At 45.6% G+C, this 24321-nt stretch overlaps 2 protein-coding genes across 8 annotated transcripts in view; one reads left to right on the top strand and one right to left on the bottom strand.

Annotated features, from left to right (window-relative positions):
* Positions 1 to 24321, top strand: part of ASTN2 (astrotactin 2) — an 855422-nt gene that overhangs the window by 631177 nt on the left and 199924 nt on the right. The window lies entirely within an intron of this gene.
* Positions 8195 to 21118, bottom strand: TRIM32 (tripartite motif containing 32). Of its 5 annotated transcripts, none has more exons than XM_082697142.1 (2): positions 20544 to 21118; positions 8195 to 11301 (listed from the first exon to the last, which is right to left on the bottom strand). In XM_082697142.1, exon 2 carries the CDS (start codon positions 11277 to 11279, stop codon positions 9258 to 9260), a length of 2022 nt encoding a protein of 673 aa, XP_082553268.1. In that variant the 5' UTR covers positions 11280 to 11301; positions 20544 to 21118; the 3' UTR covers positions 8195 to 9257. The 5 variants fall into 5 exon arrangements, with proteins under 5 accessions (XP_082553268.1, XP_082553264.1, XP_082553266.1 ...); XM_082697138.1 differs by having other exon boundaries at positions 8195 to 11304; positions 20544 to 20627; XM_082697140.1 differs by lacking the exon at positions 20544 to 21118 and adding an exon at positions 20263 to 20372 and having other exon boundaries at positions 8195 to 11304.

Raw genomic sequence — 24321 nt, 5'->3', positions numbered from 1 at the left:
CAACTTGAATTTGAGTCCTGCCTGAACCTGGGGGGTGGGAATAGAAAGCAGATTTATCAGAAAGCTCAGCCTGGAGCCCAGCAGTGGGGCATGGGGTTGCCTGTTTGCACAGCTGGATGCTGAGTTCGGAATGCACTCGAGGAATGTGCAGGGCTGCGTGTGTTGGGGAAGGGGATGGTAGAGGAGCAGGCAGCAATGTCTGATGTGTATGACGTTCTTAGTATGGACCAGTTAATCACATGATCTTATCTCGGGCTTCATAAGAACCCCCATGAAGTCCAGGGTATCATGTCTATCTTCCAAAGGAGAAAACTGGTCTAGCTTAAGCTCTCATGGCTGGTAATAGGCAGAGGCAGGATTCTATCCCAGGACTGTGTGACTCCAAGGTCCCCATGCCCTGATCCATCCCTGTAAGAAAAGGTGCCACATGCTGAGAACCACTCTGTGCCAGCAGGCGCCCTGGGCACTTCAGGTGCACGATCTCATTTATTCCTCACAGTGACCCTCTAGAGCTGGTGCCTTTCTGCCTGGGAAACTGAGAATCAGGAGGTGCTGGATGGGAAGGGGGATTTATATAACCCAAAGGCATATATAGCCCGTTGAGGTACTTGCTGGTTTCCTTTCTTTCTTTCCTTGCTCCTGCCCTCTCACCATTTACATTTTGCTGTTACTTAACCACAGTGGGCACTCCAAAAAGAGTGTTCTGTCTCAGAGGCATTTCTCTTCCTTCTAAAACAGGTAGAAGTCGTTGATCAGGAAGAGTGAAAAAAGAGGCAGACAGATCAGCAGGATTCCAGCCTGCCTGGTGTTGCTCAGTGGGCTTGAGACCCTTGTTTTCTGGCGACGCCTTGGTTCTGGGTCAGGGTCCAGGCTTTGGTCCAGGCCTTAGAGATTGACTAGACTATTGATCCACTTGGTTGTTTTTATCTGACACATAAGCCCTAGATCCGAAGCATTCCTCCTTGAGATCCTTGGGGTCTGTATTTCTCTGTTTCACATTTCACAGGTGCCCAAGGAGATAGAAAGGTCCTTTTAGAGATCTTAGCCCAAGCAGTCCCTGAGGTCAGGAGCATCAGAATCACTGAAATTTACAGCTGGAAAGATCCTTAATTCAATAAATCTATTAATATAGATGGTGAAACGGGTAATGAGAAACTTGCTCAGAGGGAACTATAAATCAGTGACAGGGTTAGGAATCAAACTAGCTCCCCTTTCTCGCTCCTCCTTCCACGAAGGTGTGCTAAGAGGCAATTCAGGAGGCCCTGTGCCAAAGGTATCTCCTTTTTATTTGTGATTGCTTTATTGAGATACAGTTTACATACCATGCATCAGGTATTGAAGGTATCTTTTCGAGCCTTCTCTTCCAGTGGTGGTTTTGCACAAAGATAAGATTTAGGGTTTCCACAAGGAAACACAACTTTTCATGACTTTATAGTTGAGAAGATTCTCCAAGGAAAATTAAATCTGAGGTAACCACTCCTCCCTCATTTCAATTACATCCCATTTTCTGTTGCAGCTTGCTGTCGGTGATTCAGGGAGGCAGCTGCGGGGAGGGGCACAAGGTGGCACAGCCAGCTGGTGCTAAGTGTGACACAAAGTGTTCATTTTTACCAATATATGAGCTAGGCTGCCCCCCTGCCCTGGTTTTGTCCAGCAAGTTTTAGTGCCTTCTCCGTGTGAACGGAGCAGTAAATTAAATGTGGCTCTGCCTTCACGGAGCTCAGTCCAGACTTGGAGAGAGACAGGTAATAAGGAAATCACAATGCAATGTGTAAACGCTAGGAGGGGAGGAAGCGCCAAGTGTGGCCCGGGCACCCGACTCAAACTGTGGGATGGCTCTGGAAGGGACTCTCAGAAAACCAGCAGGAGGCAAGATTTAGGTAACCTAGGTGGTTAAGGAGAGGGAGTATCAGGGGGCAAGAAAAGCATGTACATAAAAGGGCCCTGAGATAAGAGGGGGAAAAAAAGTGTATGGAGCAGTCTGCTAGGAAACAGGACCGAGATAAACGCAGGGAGAGAGAGGGGCAGAGGCCAAATCCCACTGAATGTGTGGACCACATTAAGAAAGTGTCCTTTACTAGGAGCAAATTAAGGTCACTGAAAGATTCTATTAATATTATTTGCATTTTAAAATTTGATTCTGGCTGGTGCAGGGTAGGGCTTGACTTGGGCTTGAAGGAATGCTAGATTGGAGTCAGGAAGATCAGTTAGGAAGTCGCAGCCTTGTTTCAGGAGAAAAATAATAGCAGCTTAACATTTAGTAGTCATGCAGCGGAAGGAAAAAAAAAAAACGGGTGAGAAATGGTGGCACTGAAGTGTTTCTTAAAGTAGAACAAAAGAACAGCAGGTGTTGGAGAGCTGAGCTCAGGTTTGAGTATGTTGAGTCTGAGGTTTCTCAGGGACATTTTCATTGAACATAGCAGCCCACAGCTGACAAGGTAGTTGGCAATACCATGTGGGCAGCTGGACATATACTGGTGTGGTGATCCAAAAAAAAAAAAAAGGTAAGAACTGAAAATGCAGGTTTGGGACCTAGTTGTGTAGGTAAATCATCACAGAAGACAAAGCTCCCAGTATAAAAATACAGTTCCCCCTCTTCCCCTTGTGCAACTTGTTTCCTCCTGGAGCAACTTACACACACACACACACACACACACACACACACACACACTCCACACCCAGTATTGTTTCTGACCTCTGACTTAGAGAGGCTTTGTTTCATTCAGAGAGGCTGTCCACACTTCTCCTTTCTGGCCGGCTTTTACTTGCATAAAATGTTATGGGACTCTGAGGAACAGTTCTCGTGCATAGTACATAGGCTGGAGTTAACACCTCCCAGTTCACGGAGGGAAACAGGCCTAGGCAGCCATCATCACCAGAGCAGAAGGAATGAATATATACTTCTAAGGTTTTGGCTTCATTATTTGCACCTTCTATTTGGCCTAGAGTTCAATAGTGAGCCTTTATGGAAGGTCCAGAGATAGTGACCATTTGTGCACGTGTCACACATTTCCTCCCATCAGTGTAAGTTTCATTCTCCTGTATCTAGCCCCTGAGTCAAGGATCAGGTGAGACAGGCATACCTACCTGTTCCCTTTCCTCCCTCCGAGCCATGATATTTCCAGTTTATTTCTAACACATTAACAGAAGCATTAGATTTATTCAGCAAGTTCCAGATCCTTGGACTTGAGAGGTTTTTTAGTTCAAATATGATGTGTCTTTTCACAAAAACACATTGTCTTATTCATGTGGTTGCTCATAAATTACATTCATGAAAACTAATTTGTCATATTGTGAAGTTGTTTTAACATTTATCTCCAAACATGTGTGGTCACTTGAAAGTAGTGGGATGGACTCCAGCCTGGAATGTGGTTCAGAGGAAGGAACACACCCAGATACAAAAGGATTGAATGCTCACATAATGAAGCTTTCTGCTCCCAAGCAGGTCCAAGGTGGCTTGAGAAAACAAGGAGGGGACACGGGCTTGGCTGGTGTATAATGGGTAGGGTGTGGAGCAGGGTTGAGGTGGGTTGCCATGGTCCGAACTTCCCTCTGACACCAAAGTTTGCCAGATGAGGGGTTAATGGGGAAGGGGGGAGAATGGTCGGGCTTGAATGCTGTCAGAATTCAAGCATCAAGTATGGAAGTCAGAATTTTTATTACAGTTCGCTCTGGATGTTTGACTAGTGAAGTGTGCCATGTTTCATTTAACTGAACTTGAACTTGTGTAAGTAAAGCAATATGGTACTCTGTGAAGGCTGCAGTCTGAAAGTGGTAGGGGAAATGAAAATTCTACTAAATGCCTTGTATTAAGAGCCCAACATCATGTATTTTGAGAAGTGAAACGAGTGCGTTGGTCACTATCAATAATGTCTGGGACTCTGAAGGTGGTAAGTGTCTTAGTGAGGCATTTTATTATGGATTTAGTATGTGTAAAGATAGGTGCAATCTTGATTTATGTTTTAGGTTGTCTGTGACACAAGAAATTCCCAGAAATCTTTTCCCTGAACAGTCTACCTTGGGTAGGGAATTGTTGCTGCCATTGGCTGGACCAAAAGAGTACATCACTGGCAATGGCCCAAGAGTCTGTAGAGATGAGGCTGACTGTTGGCCAGGGCACCCAGGGCAAAGACACTCAGGGCATGAATTCTGGCTACTTGTGCTGACTCTCAGGTCCTGTCCCGTTATCAGGAACATTCCAGTGAAGGGAGGAAAAGTCGCAGCTTTCCAGCAAACTCCATCACATATGATGGTGATGATAGCACCTATGAAGTATATAAACTGCTTCTCACTTGGTGGATCCCAGGGAACTCCTCAGATAGCCAAGGGGTCTGGAAAAGGAGGGGTCCTTCTCCAGCACCATGGCACCTGGCAGAGAACTGAGGATGGAGGGGCACACTATCCTACAGGGTGTTGCTTCCATGACCCAAGGCATAACGGGCAGCTAGGGACGGACTGCCACAGGCTCAGTGTCTGTGACAACCAGTGTTTGTTTCTAGGAGAGTCCAACATGCAGCCAGTACTCGTACTCTAATGCCTTATGTTAATTTTTGTAATTATTTAATGAATATTGAACTGGAGGAAAAATCATTTTATGCTAGCCATCTATAGGAATAGCTAAACAAGCCTATTTGTTTTAAAATTCACATACATATGTATATACATATACATATACATAATTATATATAAAATACATAAAGATATTTTTAATTATATATATAAAATTTTGACTCCATTTAACTTCTCAAAAAGTGTCAAGATGGCATCCTGATTACTTTAATCAAATAACAAGCTTTCAGGCTTTCTGTGCAGCTTTCCTTCTGGGATACAATACTGTGAGTTTTGCCTCTGCCCCTCCAGCATTCCCACTCTTCCTCCAGTAGGTTTTTCATTAAGAAGCTGAGCAGGGCCACTGTATCCCCAACACAGGTCTGCAATTGCCCCCAGCATTAACTTGAAAATTTTACATCAGTGCACCATGAGGGGATGTCTGCCTCCTACAATGGAAGTCCCATTTCCTGAGCCCCTCACATTTTCTGAATTCGGTACTCTTACATATGCTATCCCATTTATAGGTTTTAATTCTTAGAACAGCACTTTAAAACATAAACTGCCCTTGGCTTCTACCAGATGAGGAAACTATAGTTCAACAGAGTGACAATAGCTAGTAAATGACCCACGGTTACAGTAAGTCGGGTATAGTAAGGAAGGGATTGGACCAAAGTGGGGCTGATTATTACAAAGTGCGGGTTCTTTCTAGTACTTGAAATACGATACAATTCTGGCAAGAATTATTCAAAAACACTGAGGCAAAACTCAACAATTCTAATTAGTTAACAATTAAAATCATAGAGCTAAAAGGAATTTTCTGATGATCGTAGTCTAACCTCTTTCTAGACAGGGAAACTGAAGCACAGGTATGTTGATCACCTGAGGCCATACAGGTAGGTTGGAGGCAGAGCTGTGATTCTGACCTAGACCGAATCCAGTGACTTTTCCACTAGAATATATTGCCAGTCCCAGAGCTGGCTCACTAACTTCAGACTTAGCCAAGGTAGCATGAATATTAATGATATTGACAAGATATAGCCATAGGTCTGGAGTCTAAGTGCGCATTTTGCTGAACAGCTCTCTTCCTCACCACTGCCCTGCTTGTAAAATTCATCCAGGCAGCTGCTGTAATTTGTTTTGCAATCCCTTGAGGGGCTGTATGTCCTGAGTACAAATCAACAGCCTAGTCAGGTGCAAGAGAAAGCCCTGAGTTTCCTGCTAGGCTCTGCCTTCCACTTCCCTCCTACAGAGCTGGGTAACACTTCACTTTTAAGAGGCCATTAATTAGTACTAGATTAAAAGTACAGCTACTTAAGCATGACTTGCCTTACCCACAGGAACACTGTAGGACTCCAGCCAAGTTTATCCTACTGACTGGAATAATAGAGCATCCCTCTGTGGACTATCTCGGGCTGTAGCACATTGGGTGACCCTTACAACCCCATGTAGTGACCCTTACAACCACTCGGGTAGTGCCTATCCCTGACCTTTGAGGAAGTCCAGGTAAATATGACACTAGATTTCAAATATCTTAGACAGGAAAAATGGAAATAATTTGAAAAAGTAGGCACATGAACATCATTTATCATTATATTACTTTTTTTTTTTTTCTTTTCCGGGCACTTGGCATAGTTCCTGGCCCACAGTAGGTACTCAACAAGTATTGAACGACTCATTTCTCCAAAACCGTAAATTCTATATAATTACGCAGAACGATAAAGGGAAGCCAGGACTTAACCCCCCTGTAAGTCATTTGTTTGCCTTTAGTTTCTCAAATACCTTATTAAAGAACTTACCTAAGAATACCTTTTTATCCAATGTAAGGGAGCTGTGTTAAGAAAACTAAGATTAGTGGACGCCTATCGTCATTAGCAAGTCAAGTAAATGAGAGCCAATTCAATACCTGAGGATATATATATTCTATGTTAGGTAGCATGCAAATTGCTCACAGCAATTTATACAGTAATAGAAATGTGAAATAGGGAAGAGTGGTAATAAAAAGGAACAGGTGGCCCAGGAGGAGGAAATCCTGGAGAAAAGTTCCAATTGGCAAGTAGGGAAGGAACATGAAAGAAGGAAAGTATCATTTGGAGGGCTTGGATAACCTCACACCACTTGTTTGAACAACTCAAGGAAAAGAAGGGAGTCCTAGCTACTACTTACTGAGTATGCCCCGTCCTTTCCCATCTCTTATCTCACATCTTAAACCCTTCCTTTGGAAGATCATTTTCATCATTTCCCAGAAGGAGAAAGGTGAAATGCCTGGCCCAGGGCCACACAGAAGACAAGCAACACTAGAGTTTAATGGTTCTCAGAAAGTGTTCTGTAGATTCACAGGAGTTTTGCAAGGGTGCACAGGCTAGGTGAGGGAGCCCATTCTGCAGGCCCATGAACCTGCTTCAACCAGAGAAGCTGGTCTCTGATCTGCTTTACATAATAGACTTGCACTTAAGACTTTATTCGAATCAGGGCACCATTTGTTATAAATAAAAAACAATCAACAAAAACTGCTATAATCGAGGAAACTAGTTTCCTGGGGCTGTACGATGTATGTAATGCAGTCAACATGGTAGATAATTGAAAAGTGACTGCACTAAGCACAGCCTAAAATATTCACATTGAAGAAATAAAAACATTCAGACAACACTTATGACCCTTTTGGGTCAGCAGAGGCTGCTGTAGTCGAGGACCGAGGCACGAGTGTGGCTCAACAGTGGGTAGCCCTAAATGCCGAATACCCGTAGTGATCGAAGGTGCTGTCTTCCAAAAGCATCGGCTAGAAGGATTCCGGCCCCATGACGTCCACAATAAACATTTCTGTGCTGCAAACTCTGTGCCAGAAGCCTCAACCAATGTTATTACCTTAGCAAGCCCCCCACTGACAGCAAGGACAGATCCTGAATGCCAGGTGCTATCACAGATAAAGTGGCTCTAATAACTAGTGTTGTTCTTTGTGATGCACTTTTAATTGGATCAATTTCCTCTCAATTATACAGTCCTCGGAAAGCAGATGATGAAACCAATTTCATCTTCAGAACATGGGGCTTTCTCCAGGTAAAAAGTGCAAGATAAGCTAGTTGGACCTCACACCAATTATTTCCCTTCCTATTCTTTGGCAGCTATTACAACAGAAATCAAAAAAACCAATGCCACCACCGAAAAACAAACAATACAATTCTGAGTAGCCCAGCTGAGCAGATTTTGTTTCTTTTAAAAAGCAAGGTGATAGTTCTTTGGCTTGCCATCAGCCCGGCACCTAAGGAACAAACTATGTTGCTTAGTAAAACTAAAGCTGGAGGATCCTTGTCACAAATTCCCTCGCCCACTTCTGGTCTTTTTAAAAGGACAAGACTTCTTCATTCATTGAGCTCTGATTACAAGGATAAAGCAAATGGTAGAGGCTCAGTTCCTAACACAGGGCTGGTGATTCTACATAGACCTTGGGGGCTAGGGCTGTACATGTGTGTGGAAGTAAGATTTGGATTTCTTTACATAATGGTGCCTTCAGCTGAATTTTGACTGGGGTAGGTCCTTAATGATCTCAAAGAATTCAGTGTCACATATGGCAGCAAAACAGCAATGGTACAACTTATCCCTCTCATCTCCCAAATCCTGTATTTAATTAAGACATCAACAACAGCAATGAAGAAACAGTTATCAATTATTTAATTCTGATAGAGGAATGGAAATAAATCTCAAAACCAAATATTGTGCAGTCACTTGAGGAAAATACAGAATAAAGACCAAACAGTTTTGTCTGACGAAAATGAGATGTGTCCACCTCCCCGTTTCTTGACCCCAGCGTGTGCTGTACGCTTCTGCAGTCCACTCTTAGCACAGGTCCGTGGAGAGAGGTACTATGAAAAATGACACGCTCTAGAGACTACTCAGAAGTGTTTACTGACTACGTTAGCATTTGTGTTTGTTTACTCCCATCTTTCTGTGCTTTGAAATAATTCCAATCTATACGATCCTATAAAAGGCAAGCGATTTCCAGGCTGAAGTCTCCAACACCAACCAGCTAGGGTTCGATCCATTCTCTGTCACATCTGCAATTAGAGACCAGTCCAAGATGGCACAAAACCCCCAGAACCAAGAGGTACTGCTTCCCGAAAGGAATGTCTATCTCCCTTGGTGGCACTGAATGAGCTTTCACTCTGGTAAAGGTGAAGAGACCTGAGACATCATGCCACAGGGACATGACGTCTGAAATGAAAGATGGAGCAGATCCCACTGGAACATGCATACTAAATGCAGCAGAAGTGAAGAGAAAATGTCACATATGAAGCACATTACAATAAGAGGGAAATATGGGACCAGGGTTATCAAAGCCAAAAGAGGGAAATCAACAAGGATTCAGTACAAGGGCAAATTTCAAATACAGGGGGCAAAAGGCTTTCTACTGAAGCCTCAGAAGTGCCTAAGTTCTAATCAAACTTCAGCTAACCCCATATCAGATGTCCTATTTGGGGCAATACATCTGTTAAAGCTCTAAATTTAGGAGGGAAATAATGCAAAAAACGAAACAAAACAAAACAAAACCAAAAAAAAAAAAAACCCACCCCACTAAAATACAGCTTCTAAAATTCTAGGACTAGCCAGCTGGCATAAAAACACAGGCCAAGTGCACTCTACAATACCACCGATAACCAAGGAAGGGAGAGGAAAGTGGCTGGGAAGCAGAAGAAACAGTTCTCTCTCATCCCCTAAGGGGTCGAGTATCTTCTCAGATGGTAGCTGTAAATCTTGATGCAGTGATCCCAACAGTCCAAGACCAACAGCTGCCCTTTAGGAGTGAGGGCGATGCCCACTGGACACGTGAGCCCCTCTCGAATAAGGACACTGTAGCCCCCACCCTTAGGAAAGTGGAGAATTTCCTTTCGACTGCTATCGGCCACGATGAGATCCCCACGAGCATCCACACACATGCCAGCGATGCAGCGGAAATCCTCATTCTCTGAGAAGAAGTGGCTGATCTGGCGACCCAGCTGCCCATCGGGGCCCACAGAGCCAATGGAGAAGCCACCCTCCAGGTGGTGCTCATTCTGCCGATTCTCCAGATTGAGGCCCAAGCCCTGGGTGAAGTAGACGGTGCCCTCAGCATCACAGGTGACAAACTTGGGTCGCACGGCACTGCAGAGGCAGCTGTATTTGACCACCCCTGCTCCTCGGTCAACAGTGAAGCACCAGAGCTTTCCACCTTCCACATCAGTGACCACAAATTGGCCAGACGGAAGGGCTGTGATGCCCCAGGGTTTGCTTAGCTGGCTCCTGTGACAGGCCACGCAGTGACCGTCCAAGGTGTATACCTTGAGGGAGTTGTCGTAGCTGTCAGTCACACCGATGAGCCCATGGCAGTTCATGGCCACTGAGAGGGGAGTGAGATTGGGCAGATCGGCCCCAAGGAAGCTCAGCACAAAGCTGTCAATGCCGCTAGGGCTGCGGCGGATCTCCTTCAAGAAGCCTTTCCGAGTGAAGACTTGGATGCGGTAGTTGCCTCGGTCAGCAACCAGCACTTCGCCTTGACTCGTCACGTAGAGACTGACTGGAAGGTTGAACATGCCTGGCGTGCTGCCTTTTGCCCCCATTTTCTTGAGAAAGAGGCACTGCTGGATATTGGCAGCGGTCTCGGAACCCCGCTGCTTAGCAGGCGAGGCCCTAGGGCTGGAGACCACTTCCTCGGGGCTCATGTCCATCTCTCTAAATGTAACGGAGGTGGAGGCGGCAGAAGCTGCCGCCTCCATGGCCCAAGAATCTTCCATGTTGACTGTCCGGGGCTTTTTAACAGCCTGCCCGATTTGGAGGGGGCCGACATGGCCAACCTTGAGAAGCTCCACATCCTGCAGGGTTAGCTCCCGGGGCAGGCTGGCCGTGAGCTCTGGCTCCTCCTCGTCAGCCGTCTCTTCCAGGAGCGCTACATCTGCCTGCTTGATCTTGGCCAGGAAGTAGTCACAGCGAGACACAGCCTGCACCTCTGCAATGTTAAGCAGGTAGCTCTGCTCCTCGACGACCTGACTGTTGGCCTTCTCAACCTCAGCCAAAGAGCCCGTGAAGAACTTCCGGGAGCGAGCCAGCTCCTCCTGGACCCTGCGTTCCTCATGGCCGTACTCCTGGAGAACCGCTTTATACCGTGCTTGAAGGTCCTTGGAGACCCCTTCCAAGGCCACTTTCCGGCGTTGCAGCTCCCCCATGAGCTCCCGCAGGCGGGCCAGCTTCTCTCCAAAGTCCTGACGCCGCTCCTCAGCTGCTTCTTTGACAGGAAGCGTGCAGTGGCCAGGGGGCTGGTGGTCCGCCTCCCGGCAGGGCTCACACAACACCACACCGCAGCTCCGGCAGAACTGCCGGGGCAGCCGCCGGCCACAGGACCGGCACATGAGCAGCCCCACAGCCTCGCTGAGCCCAGCTGTGTCGATGATCTTCAGCACTGTCAGGTTGTCTGTCAACTGGGTGAGGCTGGTTATGCGGGTAATCTTGCTGCAGAATGGACAGCGTACACCATTGATACTACTGGCCAGGAGCTTCTCCAGGCACTGGCGGCAGATGGTGTGGCCACAGTGCAGGAGCTTGGGCCGCAGCTGCTCCTCTGTGAAGGATTCCATGCAGATGGGGCATTCCAGCACTTCCCGGAGGGCGTCCAGGTTCAGGTGAGAAGCTGCTGCTGCTGCAGTGGCCATCGTGCTTCCCTTGAGGGGCCTGCTAATACAGCCCAGAACCAACCTACTTGGCATTCATGCTCCAGAGGGTCAAATCCTGCTAACGAGAATAAGAAGCGTTTATTCCACTGCCTGCACGAGCTAATTCACTCAAGAAACATCAAGAGAATAGCTACCATCATTCATTCAGCTGCTGACTTATTTAACAAGTATTTAGTCCACTCCATTAGATGATGGTGATACACAAGGAAGTAAAGCAGACAAAGCATTGCATAGTGAGTAAGGAATCAGGGTCTGGAGTCTCCGGTATTTAGCTGTGTGACCTTAAGGAAGTAACCTAAACTTCCCAAAGGTCAGCTTCCCATCACCTGTCCATACAATCGAAGTGATAACGGTGTCTATTTAGTTTTCAGAGGGGTTCAACAGTATGATGAATATGCTGCACCTCGTACAGCCCATGGCAGGCAGTGTGCTTGATAAATGTTAGTGATCAGTGACGTCTACGACTCAATTTACATTAGGGAAAAAGCATAGGAAAATAACACACAGGAAAGGATTATACATAAGTTCTCTGGGAGCACAGTGGATAGAATAAACAGTTCCTGTAGGAACTGCGGAGGCTCCCCGGATGCACGGACACTTGTGAGATATGTCCGGAAAGAAACATGGCCTTGAGGGACAAAGGCATTTTAAGCAAAGAAAACTATGTGAACTAAAACACAGAGCCACTTTCATTATGTTATAGAGAGTTTATGGTGCCATGTTTGGGGTCCTAGGAAGCACACAGGGAAGCAGAAAATTATGATGATTAGCTTTAGGTGATCCATAAAACAATAGGTGAGGGAATACATGTATTTTTCATTCATCTATCGTCCCATCTACTCACTGATTCACCCAACTAAGACGAGGTACCATGTATTTTACTGTACTAAGTTCCTAGGACACAGATCCTGCCCTTCAGATGCTCTAACTTTAGTAAAGGACATAAGACATGTAGGTAAATAATAACCAAGGCAGAAAACAGTATCATAAATAAGATCCATACTCAATTTGATGGAGGCTAAGAGGCATTCACTGTAATTTGAAGGGAAACAGAACGGTATTGAATAGGGTCCTGGATACGTGGAGATGGGGGAAAGGGGCGTACTAAACAAGGACAGTCTTACTAAAGGTTAGAGAGCAAGGGAGAGCAAGAACTTCAGTGCATTAGAAAGAGAACAGGGAACATGTAGCCTCTATAGGTTTGTTTCCATAGAAAATGAAATAATGCTGCCTTCACAGGGTGAATGCAAGGATTAAATGAGATAATACAGGGAGTGTATAAACTTTCAAGTTTTGGCTCAGCACCAAAAAAAGTCTCGGGTAAATTTTAGTTCTCTTTTCTGTCATTCTTAGGTTAAAATTGTGGGAGAATATAGTGAGACCAGAGTTATCTGGTTTGATTATGAGAATGATGATAAGAAGTCTTCAGAGCCGAAATGAGACCTTCAGATTTCATTTTGATGGGCGCAGTGAAGCAACACATGTTTTCAAGCATGGAAGTGATAACGATCAAAGCTTGAATGGAGTAGGTGAAAAGGCTGAGAAACTAGTTTGGAAAACTGCTGTAAAATTGCCTGGGGGAGGAAACGGGGAGCCTGAACTAGGGAGCAGGTGGTGGCAATGGAAAGATGCACTTGAGCAAGATTAAGAAGTACAATCACCAAGATGAGTCGATTAAAGAGGGGGAAGTGGGACAGCTAAGAAAGCCAGAGACTCCAGCCTGGTGATTTAAAAAACAGTACTGCCTTATCAAGACAGTTTATATTTGGCCTGGAACACCCCCTACTTCACCAAGTACAAGCCATAAATACTCCCACCTACCTTGATCCACATATGCTCATAAAATAGAACAGAGATCTCAGTACTCTGCAGATTTATGTCAGTGTCAATTTATACCCCAAATTAGAATAAACAGATCTAGCAAGGTGAGGCACAGGGACCAAGTGCAGCCCTTCTCAAATGCAAATTCTACAGCTGTGTCCTTGCAGTCTCCGGATAATGCAGACTGTCAGCCATCAAGGAGAAGAGGAGGGCAAGTTAGCCTGGTTTGAGGATAACGCAGCAAGGTGAGAAAAGCTTTGCGAACGAACGTCATCAGCGTCTTTCTCCATGCATATAGAAGACAGGAAGTCAGTGCAGAGATACATATTACGGAGTCTCCCCATACTTACTCTGCACCGGGTCCTGACAAATATTCAATAGCAGACACACATAATTTATCCCAAGTCAATCCCACCTCTCTGAAATCTGACTTCTCTTCCACCAGAAGGGAACATTAACCATCTAGTACCTTCCATGTGCTGGATACTGTACTAGATGCTTTCTATACTTAATCTCATTGAATCCTCCTAATGACCCCACAAAGCAGGTACTATTTTTATTATTTTGTAAGGAAATGAAGGCTCAAAACAAGTGATTCAAGGTCACAAAGCTCAAACATGCTGAAACCCTGCAGTACAGATATCTTTAACTTTGTTTAACCCAGAATTACTTCGAGTTTTAGGGCTTTTTCCCCACTCTCATGTAACACTTGCTGACAAGTGTTCCCTAGACCATTCTTTGGGAGATGCTGCCTTGTAGAATGTAAGTTTCTCCACAAAAACCAACAATACTACTGTTAATGAGATTTAGCCCCAGTGGAGTCGTTGGCTACTCTGATTTATTAGCTGGGCGACCCACTTTCACACACCAACCTTGTAACCCATTATGACTCAAATTCATGTCTCAACAAAATAACATACCATCAAATATCATGAACCTATAGGTGAAACTTACTACTGAATTCTTAGATGCCATAGGTCTGGGTACAGTACTATAGAAATACTGATGAAAACCTTAACTCAAAATCCAAGCAAACTTTAGGTTTTAAACCAATAGCTTCAGCTCCTTCTTCCATCATCTGGCACAACAGACTGAGGGCAACATTTGGTGTTTAGATCCAGAGCGTGCTACCTTACAATGCAAGGGACATCTGTTCTTCCCAAAGCTGGCACTGCAGATCAGCTAATTAGACAAGTCTGCCAACTTGTAAAAATACTAGCAAATTCTTTTCCCAGCTTTCTGGAATATCATACCACCTCCTTCAATTAAAAAGCTTCTTGCCTCCTCGTCTAAGCTATCTACTTTAAAAAATGAATTTACTATGCCCACATCCATATTCCAAATTATCTCAGCTATCTGCAGCTTCGCTAGGCTCCCTAAGGCAGAAGAGAATGTCAAAGATTCCTACTCTAAAGCCAGTGTGCTCTGCCAGGAAAACATGAGTTCTTATCACTAAAGCATCAGGTAAATGGCCTCAAACTTGGGAAAGGCCTGAACTATGTCTCCCATGTCTATGACCCATCAACACGGCCTTCAGCAGAATCCCAGCCTGATAAAGAACCATACGACAGGCAGATACAGTCCCTCTCATCAAGAAACATACATCTAGCCGTCACTGTTAATACTAACAATGATTCAGTTCGCAAGTCAATTCAAACTCAGTTTCCCTCAAAGGACCAGAGGGTGACAAGAATTGTCTTACCATTCCAAGTCCCGCCATTAGCCACGCATTTTCTGTCAGCTATAAACTCTAAAACCAATCAGAACGAACCCTCAACATGTTATAATAATCTTGTCTGCCTTCATGACACCTTAAAGATGCTTCCTGTTGAGTGCTCTGTACCATCAATTCTTGAACCCTCACCTCACTGCTCTGATCTCACGATTAATACCGCACTTCCCCTACCAATACTAGCCCAGCTCTTCTGCTCCAGATAAGAATCTACCCCTCAAGTTGTGTTTACTTCAGCTGCCCTAAGACTCAGGAATATTCTATAGTCACTACCTAACCTGATCTAGCCACTGCTGGCCCCACCATGCTTTCCCCGGTCCATGAGTTAAATAACCAGGAGAGCAGAAAAAAATAAAAACCAAAACCCCGTGAACCCTGAAGTTAGGCAGAACTGGGATTAAATCAGCACAGCCATTTATAAGTTGTGGGACAAGAGGAAAGTTATTTAACCTCACTAAACCTATCTTCTTACTTTACTAAAAGCAAGAAACTAGGGATAATGCATTTCAAGTGCCTCGTATGGAAAACAGCAGGTGTGAACTTTAAAATGCTTAATCATAATTTTAATAAAATCAGCAACAGTATTAACAGTAACAACTAGTACTAGTATTAACAAAGCATCCAGTTTACAAACTACAGTTTCAAAGGGATGAAGAATCTTTCTTTTCATGGCAGATAAAAGCACATCAAGATTAATAAAAGGACTGGCCAGCTTTGAAAGAATTTGATTGAGAACACTAGGCATCCATGCTAGAAATTGATGTGCAGAGGAATTCACAACGTCTCTTGCCCAGAAAATAAGCTCCTTCTAGCAGGGACTAAATATGGAATGCTAGAATTAGTAGTGATCTCAGAGGGTAGGGTAGATGAGTAAATGGAGATCAGAAGAGAGCTATCAAGAACTCATTAATCATATGGCTAGAACTAGGACTAAAAGGTCACTAGCCGTGACCAGTATTATACAGATTAAGAAAGCGGGTTCAGCAATCAAGCTTTTTGGATTTCAGTCCTGGCTCTACTGCTTACTGTGGAGACTGGGACAAGTTAACCAACCTCTCTGGTTCTCAGAAGGGCTTTAAAATAGTATCTCCCTTACAAGGTTACCGTAAAGGTGAAAGTGGTATTATGTGTATAACGCACTTAGAACAGCACCAACAGAGGCATACAGTTAACTGTGCGATAGACAATATGTAGCGGCAGCCACTACCCAGCCAAAGAGAAAAACCAGCACTTTTCAACAGGCATACTGTACCCAAGATATCAGATATGTAAATTTCAAATATAAAAATTCTGAGCCTTCACTAGAGAGTTTCCACCTGATCTCAGAATCTAAAGATTAGAGATGGCCATCAGCAGAACTGAAGAGCTTTAAGCAATTAATCACACAAACCTTTACTGACCACATACTACCAGCCCAGCTCCATAAAACACTATGCATATAATTTTCAAACAAAACCAAACACAAACAGAGCTCTTTACCTAAAAACTAGAAAACATGTAAAACAGTACCACATTTCCTTTCCTAAGACATGAAGGTCCATGCCACCATGTCACATTTCTGCTTTGACTAGGGTTTTACAAGGCTTATACCATTCCCTTTCTAAACTCTATTTACTCCTCTTGCACGTGAATGGAATGCTAACCAAGTGCATAGCCATCTCCCCAGTGGAGTGGCTGGCAGGAGTGACTTTCACAAAGTCTGAGAGGCCCCCACTTGACACTCACCTAGTTCTGTTGTGTGGAAGAGAGTTGGGAGTTTAATTTTACTCAGGGCATTTAAGGTTACCTGCAAACAGCTAAGAAAAACTCACGTGGAAGCTTATAGGGAAACACAGGCATCACCAACAGAGCTGTGTACTGGTCTAGACAAACAAAACCACTCAGAAGGAAGAGTTTGTGGAAAAGGAAACCTAAGTAACAATATGTCAAGGACAGGTTAAATCAGTACTAGTTTGCTGCAAAGACACTTGCCAGTCTCTTCTTCTAAAACTGTAGGAGCTAGAAAAGTTCCCTTGCATCATCCACAAACACTTAGGTAATATCAATGCTACCAACATGTCTTAGAGAATCTAGGACAAGGGGAAAAAGAGTCCTTTCTCAGAGGACCTCCAACTCATCTCCACCTGCCCACCTGTCTTCCAGTTCTTTCATCAGCATACAACACATGCTCACTTAATCATGAGCTTTTGATGAAAGGATCAGGAAGCAGATCCTGGGAAAGGTACAAGAGGGGATGGGAATTTGGGACAGACTGGTGAGGGCTGCTTAAGCTCACTGAAATTTGGCAAAACAACCTTCAGTTTCGTTCTAGCAATGTCTTCCTCTTATAATTACCGCCTCTTATAAAACAACCATTTAGTGAATGTCAGGTACCTTGTATTCTCATAATAACCTTGTGAAGTATGTTATTCCTCTTTATAAATAAGGAAACCAAGGTTCAGAGAAAAGCAACCTAAGGTCTCAAAGCTGGTAGGTAGTAAAAACTGAGGTTCAAATCCAGGCGTGTCAACTCGCAGTCATAAAACCACACTGACTCAAAAAATCTGTTACTCTTCCATAGCTGATGAGGCTCCCGTTAGCTCTAGGCAGTTTGGCTGAGAGGTTAGTAAAGGTACCTAGGAATGATTTTCTAATCAAATTATTTGTTATAGCAGAAGGAAGAAAAATAAAGGGAGTGTCACAGAGGCAGCACATCAGTGTGCTCGGACAGTGACCTACTTGAAGGGCTTTGTAAACTTGACTACCAAACTCTCCAGACATAGGTGTATGGGCTTTAAGTGTTGGAAAAGCCTTTCTAATAAAACTAGTATAATACTGCGTAGGAGTCAGACATAACTGAGCTCACATCCCCACTTTGCCCCTTGCTGTGTAGCCTTGAGTAAAGCATTTAATCTGTTAGTTTTCTCATCTGCATAATATGGAATATCTACATTGTTGGCAGGATCGCTCGCAGGATTAATAGAGTTAATGCACATAATAAACAATAAATGGTTATTCTTATTTTTAATAGATTGAGGCTGATAAGAAGTGTCTGTCCTAGGTCACCTGGTAAATTAGCAGCAGAGGAGGGATTTTAGACTTCAAGCCTCTTGAGTCCCAGGGTGATTCAACTGCCATTACATATTTTCCATGGTGGTGTGTTTGGATGTCCCAGCTAAATCTCCTGCCTTCTGATGCCCTAATTTGTTTCTGAACTGGCTTCAGCAGTGCTACAGCTAGTCCTGGAGCAGACACAGCAAATGCTGTTCTATCCCAGGGAAAAGAAGCCCAAGAGATCATTTAGAAGCAGGAGTTATCTTCCAGAGGATGAGAACCTTCAGCTTCAGTCCCCCTATGAAGTGTTTTTTCAACCAATGGCCTCTACACCTATCCTTTAGTCTCCAGCACCTCATCCTAACCTCAAGCTCCTCCCCCTATCTACCTACTGGTCCTGGTCTAAGAGCAAATCACGAACAAAGTCCAGGGTTACTCCCTATGTAATAAGACAGTTTTGTCTCGTTTAGAGTTCAAATTGATAGTCAGTGATACTCACTGGGCAGTCCTTTCACTGAGGGGAATGCACTGAGATTTTGACTAAGTGGACCCCAGCAAGGGGGGGGATAAAAAAAGAAAGAGGGAATATACAGGGTTACAGAGATCTAAATATGAGCCTGGCTCTGCCATTCCTAGCTAAACAAGTCACTTCCTAAGACGGAGTTTCCTTATGTATAAAACTGAATAGAGCAGAACCTGCTTAGTAGTGCTGTGATAAAATTAAAATTACTAAAATGTGAGTGCTGTGCACCAGACACTAAGCACCGTGATTTACTTCACTGAATCTTCATAATACTCTATGACGTAGTCTTGTTATTAATACTTTATAGATGAAGGGCCAACAACAGGGAAGTTAAGTTAACTCACTCAAGATCACAAAGCCAAGTAGAGATAGACGCAGGATTGGAATCCTGGAGTAGAGTTCCTCAGCTTTGGCCAGCTAATTCCTTGTTCTGAGGGGCTGTCCAGTGCACTGTAGAATGCTCAACAGCATCCTTGGTGTCTATCTCCTAGAGGCCAGTAATCCCCGATACCCCGACTATAGTCGAAAATGTCTCCCAACATTGCCAAATGTCTCCTGGGGGACACCACTTCTCTAATTAGGAGTCATCTCTTTAGAACTTGGCACAGGACTAAATACTCAATGTTCCCCTTTTCTTGTCTCTCTCTCCCAGCCCAAACACTTCCCTCACAGAGCCACTGCCTCTTGAGCTGTTGGTCTATAAGTGACCTTATATAGGATTAATTCAATCTACTTATATAACTGGTAACGGAAACAAGGCCTGAGATCTTGTTCTACTCATCCCCTGAAGGTCTCACAGACTATGTGCTGTCACAGCTTGGAGGGATAGCCAAAAGGATGCTTGGGCAGATGACCTTGAATAGTTTCCCGTTTTATGGCTTTTTAACCACTCTTTTTTCTCCTCCCAAGCCTACAACTTTCAGCAGGCCCAGGGTTCAGAGCGAGTGGCCGTTCCATGGCTGCTTTGTGATAAGTGATCTTTGGTTAGTGAGGGAGGCAGATTCTGCCCCTAACAGGGAAAGTCCGGCTCTTTCAGGAGTTCTCATCTCTGAAGACTTCTGACTTTGCTGCTGAAACCCTGAACTCTCCTAAACTTCATACACTGAAATCCAGCGCATGCCTTATCTCCAGGTCCTTAGAGCTCTAGCACTTCCTTTGCTTCCCATGCAGACTTCAGGAATATCCTTTTAGCAACCCAACACCAATCCACATATCTATAAAGAGTCCCCTTATTCTATAACCCAGTTAGTACATCTCCATCCTACCCCGCAACCCCCCTAAATTGTGTTCCCAACCGTTTTTACAATAGAGAATTCAGCCTTTTGGGCTCTCCGTTGCAGCCCTCACCAGTTCTTTGCCCATGCCCCCCAAATCCCTGGCACAGCTCCTTTTATGTCTGTTTCCAAACCTCTGCAGCCTTCAGCCCTGCATCCCAGCACGACACCCCAGTCACACAGCTCAGACTTCTGCCCTCCAATCTGAGCCCCTAAATCCTGCATTCCATCAGGCAAGATGCCGTCCTCAAACCTGGGTCCTTTTCCTTTTATCCTCCCCATGTCACGGGTTGCCTTTTCAAACCTGAGCCAGGCCCCCTCTTACTAAGAGGACACTGCCTCCCACTGACTCCCCCATGAACTCACCCCCTCAATTTTCTCCAGATCCCATCTGGAAGATGCTTCCTCCTTAGCAATAAGAAGATCCTAAGGCCCTGATCTCTCATCTCAGGTTTTGCCCCTCAAACGCTTAGTTCCCTCAGCCTCCCGAGATGCGGCACCCCAAGTCTCATCAGGGCCGCCCCAATTCCTTCCTGTTTCCGAAATTCTGCAACCCCAGATGTCTCCAGGGCCTTCGGACGCCCTCCCACCGTCCGGATGCTGCACCCTCTCTCCTCAGGGCCCCCACATTACCTCAGGCCTCCCGAGACGCTGCACCGCGGATTGTGTGGGAGCCCCTTTCTCCCCTCCCCGCAGAGCTGCATCTCTTTTGAGCTCCTCTGCCCCATCGAATCCCTCCCGAGCCTGCTTCTCGCAGCCCCACCCCCACCCCGGTCCTACCCCTCAGATCCGGTCCCCAAACCCTGCCAGCCGGGCGTGGGCCGCGCCAGCGCAGCCCCCCGCCCCGCCACTCAGTCACCGCCCGAGACTCCGGCCGCGGTCCCTGGTCCCGGACCCTCCTTCCCGCCCCTTACCTGACCGCCCGCGGCTTCGACGACTCCACCGCCGCCAGCCCACCCGCCCGCCGCCCTCTGCGCACGCGCCGCCGCGCGCCCCTTGGCGGGCTCTAATTCGTAGAGCCGTCTGTCCGTCACTGCGCCCCGCCCCAGAGGCATGCTGGGGCTTGTAGTCGCGCGGGGCGGAGGGTTCGCGGCCCATCAGCTGGGTAGGGGCGGGCTCTCAACTGGGAACCTCCGGGCCTTTGGAACGCGGCCTGCAGCTTTATGTCCCCATTATGCAGACTGGGAAACCGAGGCAAAAGCAGGCTGCCCAAGTTCCCTCAGCGAGTCCGGGGCCAAATCTGATCTCCTGTGTCTGACTGCAGATACCCGCTTCGTTAACCCTTCACGTCCAGCAGCAGCCAGGGGAGCCTTGGATCCAGCAGAAGGGTCTCCCGGAAACGCAGCTTGCGCATGTGAGGAGTAGCCAGGGAAAGAACTCCCGTCCGCCGCTCGCCACATGCCACCCAGCGGGTAGTCGCAGAGCCTGGACTCCCCTAGAAAGTCAGTTCCTCTGGCTCCAAGTTGCTCCCTGGGACGCCCCGCAGCCTAGACGCCCGAGGTGGACGCAGCCCCCCAGCGAGGAGTCTTTTCCCTGCACCGCTGGAGGCCGCAGGAGAGCTAAATAGGGGAACGCGCTGTGCACCTGCTCCCCTGCTGTCTCTGCAGAGCGAAGCTCCGCTGGAACCCAAACCCAAGCCCTCAGCCCTCGGGGGCGCCCAAGTGCAACCAAGAGCAGGAGGTCAGGCCTATGGCTGCTGAGCACCTGTGGCCCCTTAAGTAGTTCCAGACCTGGCAGAGTAACTGCTCCTGTAGCTGACTGCGTGGCACAGCGTAGGAGCAGGGCGGGGGTGGGGTAGTATGGGCCCTAACTGCAAATCCCATTTAGGTTTGTGACCCTGCACAAGCATAACACAATGAACAGAAACAAGAACAGAACTACCCTCTTTGAGCACTTAGTGTCTGGCTGGGGCTAAGCACCTCCCATGCAGAACTCCTTAATTCTCACAACCACCCTATTTAGATAAGCAACTGACCCCCCCCCCCCCCCCCCCCCCCGCTGCAATAGCAAAGCCACGTGTTCTGGAGGCTAAAGCCCAGCCCCTGGGGACCCAACACTGGATGAGAATCCACCCTGATTATCTTGTTTAGCTTCTACACCGCCCATTTCTTTATTTCTAAACAGAGATAACGTTTGTTTGCTATGATGATTAGCTAAGATTATGAGTACACAGTGGTTTGCATTTAATTAACGCTAATTTATTTAAAAAATTTTAATTAGCTCTTGAAATTGCCAATTTCTGAAGCCCTAGCCCCCAGCCTTTCCGATAGTGAGGTCAATGGGAGCTCGGGTCGGTATACTTACGCATACTTTGAACAGACCTGGGGGCTCCGGATGCCTGATAGAACTCTGGAGCTATTTAGACCTCAAGGATACATTTGTAGTCCATGGCCAGCCAGAGTTTGACCTGACTGACCAGGAATAAGTTGAATCAGGAGTGGGCTGAAGAGAGAGCCCAACTGAGGACTGAAGGGCCCTGGGGCAGAATTTTGCTCAAAACTGGCAGCTGGCCACTGGGTGCAAACAAAACCCTTTAGGGCCAAGGGAGGAGGAATGCTGTGCCCAGGACGGAACAGTTGCTGAGTAAGAAAGTCAGACTCAGAAATGTGACTTTAAGCAGATTGCATTTTTTGTCTGATTTATGCTTATTCTAGCTACAAGATGACTCAGAGGGGTCAGCTGGGTAAGAGGGGCCGGTTTTTTGAACACCAGCAATATACCAGGCACTTCATAGATAATCCCCTCAGCAATGATTTAAGTAGATACCAGTAGCTTTCTCTTACAAAGAGGCATCTGAAACCCAGCAAGATTAACTAACTTGTCTACCGTGGCCTCCTAGGAACTGGTAGGGCTGAGGTACCTAGGCCAGTTAGACCCATGGACATGCTCTGAACCACCATCCAAAGACTACTCCCATTTTGGGGCACCTGTGTGGCTCAGTGGGTTAAGCCGCTGCCTTCGGCTCAGGTCATGATCTCAGGGTCCTGGGATCGAGTCCCGTATCGGGCTCTCTGCTTAGCAGGGAGCCTGCTTCCCTCTCTCTCTCTGCCTGCCTCTTTGCCTACTTGTGATTTCTCTCTGTCAAATAAATACATAAAATCTTAAAAAAAAAAAAAGACTACTCCCATTTTATGATCCCAGACATCTTTTCACTTTATCGGTTGAAGTATGTTTATAAGGATCAAAAGAGGAGGAGATATGACAGTGCTTAAGAAGTCAAGGAATATGGGGTAAATCCTGGCTGTCAGTCATTATGACCACAAAGTGTGATACTGTGAAGCCAAGACACTCAAACAAGCTCTTCTGGGCAGCCTTGCTAGGGAACAGCAGGAGTTGCCTTCTCTCCTGAGTTTCTGCCATGATGGATAGAAAGTCCGATGGCCTGTCCCACCAGAATGGCAAGAAACCTTTCTGGATAGGGACCTGGGGTACTTCTACCAGTCCCTGTGCCGCAGACTGGGGAGATGGGAGAATTGCTGTCAAATAGCTTCTTCCCAAACTTAAGACCTCACCCAGACCCTCCTCTCAGACTAGATGGGTAGTTACCACTCTGTTTGCTGAAAAACACAGTTCCTGGCTCCCAAAATCTCAATTCAGAACTCATCATATTTTTATACCCATGTTTCCCCACTCAGAGAGAAGCCTAGGGGTACTCCTCTGACAGTCTGGGGATATCGAATAAGTAGTCTTTAAAGAACAATCGTGACAATGAAAAACCCTTTCTTTCTCTTCTTAAAAAATCTGTTTGTTTGACTGTCCTTTTTTAAATGTTTAAATTACTTACCAGTTAAATTAATTACCACTCTTGCCACAAAAATCTCAGAGTAAAATAAATACCCTGGGAAAAGGCACTCATTTTAATTCTGTGGCTTTGCATACTCTGGCACAATATTAGCATTCCTTATACACAGAGACATTTTTACAATACTCTTTGTGGAGTACTTGAAATACTCTTTATTCAGCATTTTAACTAACCTTTTTTTTTTTTTTTCATTTAACTTTTAAACTACCTATATCAGTTTCCTAGGGCTGTCATAACAAAGTATCAGAAACTAGGTGCTTAACACAGGGAGAAATTTATTCTTTCACAGTTCTGGAGGCTAGAAATCTGAGATCAAGGTGTAAGTGGAAGCAGGATTTCTATGAAGTCTCAAAGGGAGGCTCTTTTCTTTCCTCTTCCAGCTTCTGGTGGCCACAGGCATCCCTTGGCTTGCAGTAGCATAACTGCAATATCTCTGCCTCCATCTTTTGTGATCAGTTTCCCTCTCTGTATCTCCATCTTCACATGCCATTCTCCTCAATGGATGTGTCTATGTAAGGGCAAAGTCAGATTAAGTGTGACTACCATCTTACCTAATTGAAACTGCAGTGTGACCTCATCTTAACTAATTGTACCTGTAATAACCCCATTTCCAAATAAAGCCACATTCTGGTGTACAGGATATCAGCCTGTGTCTTTGGGGGACATAGTTGAGCATCATCCTATGAGATTCACACTATTTTCTCTATTTGCTAATATTTCTAGTTTAACCTCTCTTTTATTTTCTTAAAGATGATCATTTCAGTGCACTTATTATTATTATAAAGATAGTTGGCTTTGTTAAGTCCACCACTGTGTGGTAGAAAGAAAAAGGGCTTTGGAGTCAGACCTTGTGGGAACCCCAACCCCTTTACCAGGATGGTTATTTTGAG

This window comes from Mustela nivalis (genome assembly GCF_964662115.1).
Source record: "Mustela nivalis genome assembly, chromosome: 13".
Taxonomy (NCBI): domain Eukaryota; kingdom Metazoa; phylum Chordata; class Mammalia; order Carnivora; family Mustelidae; genus Mustela; species Mustela nivalis.
This window is presented reverse-complemented; position numbering and strand designations above follow the sequence as displayed.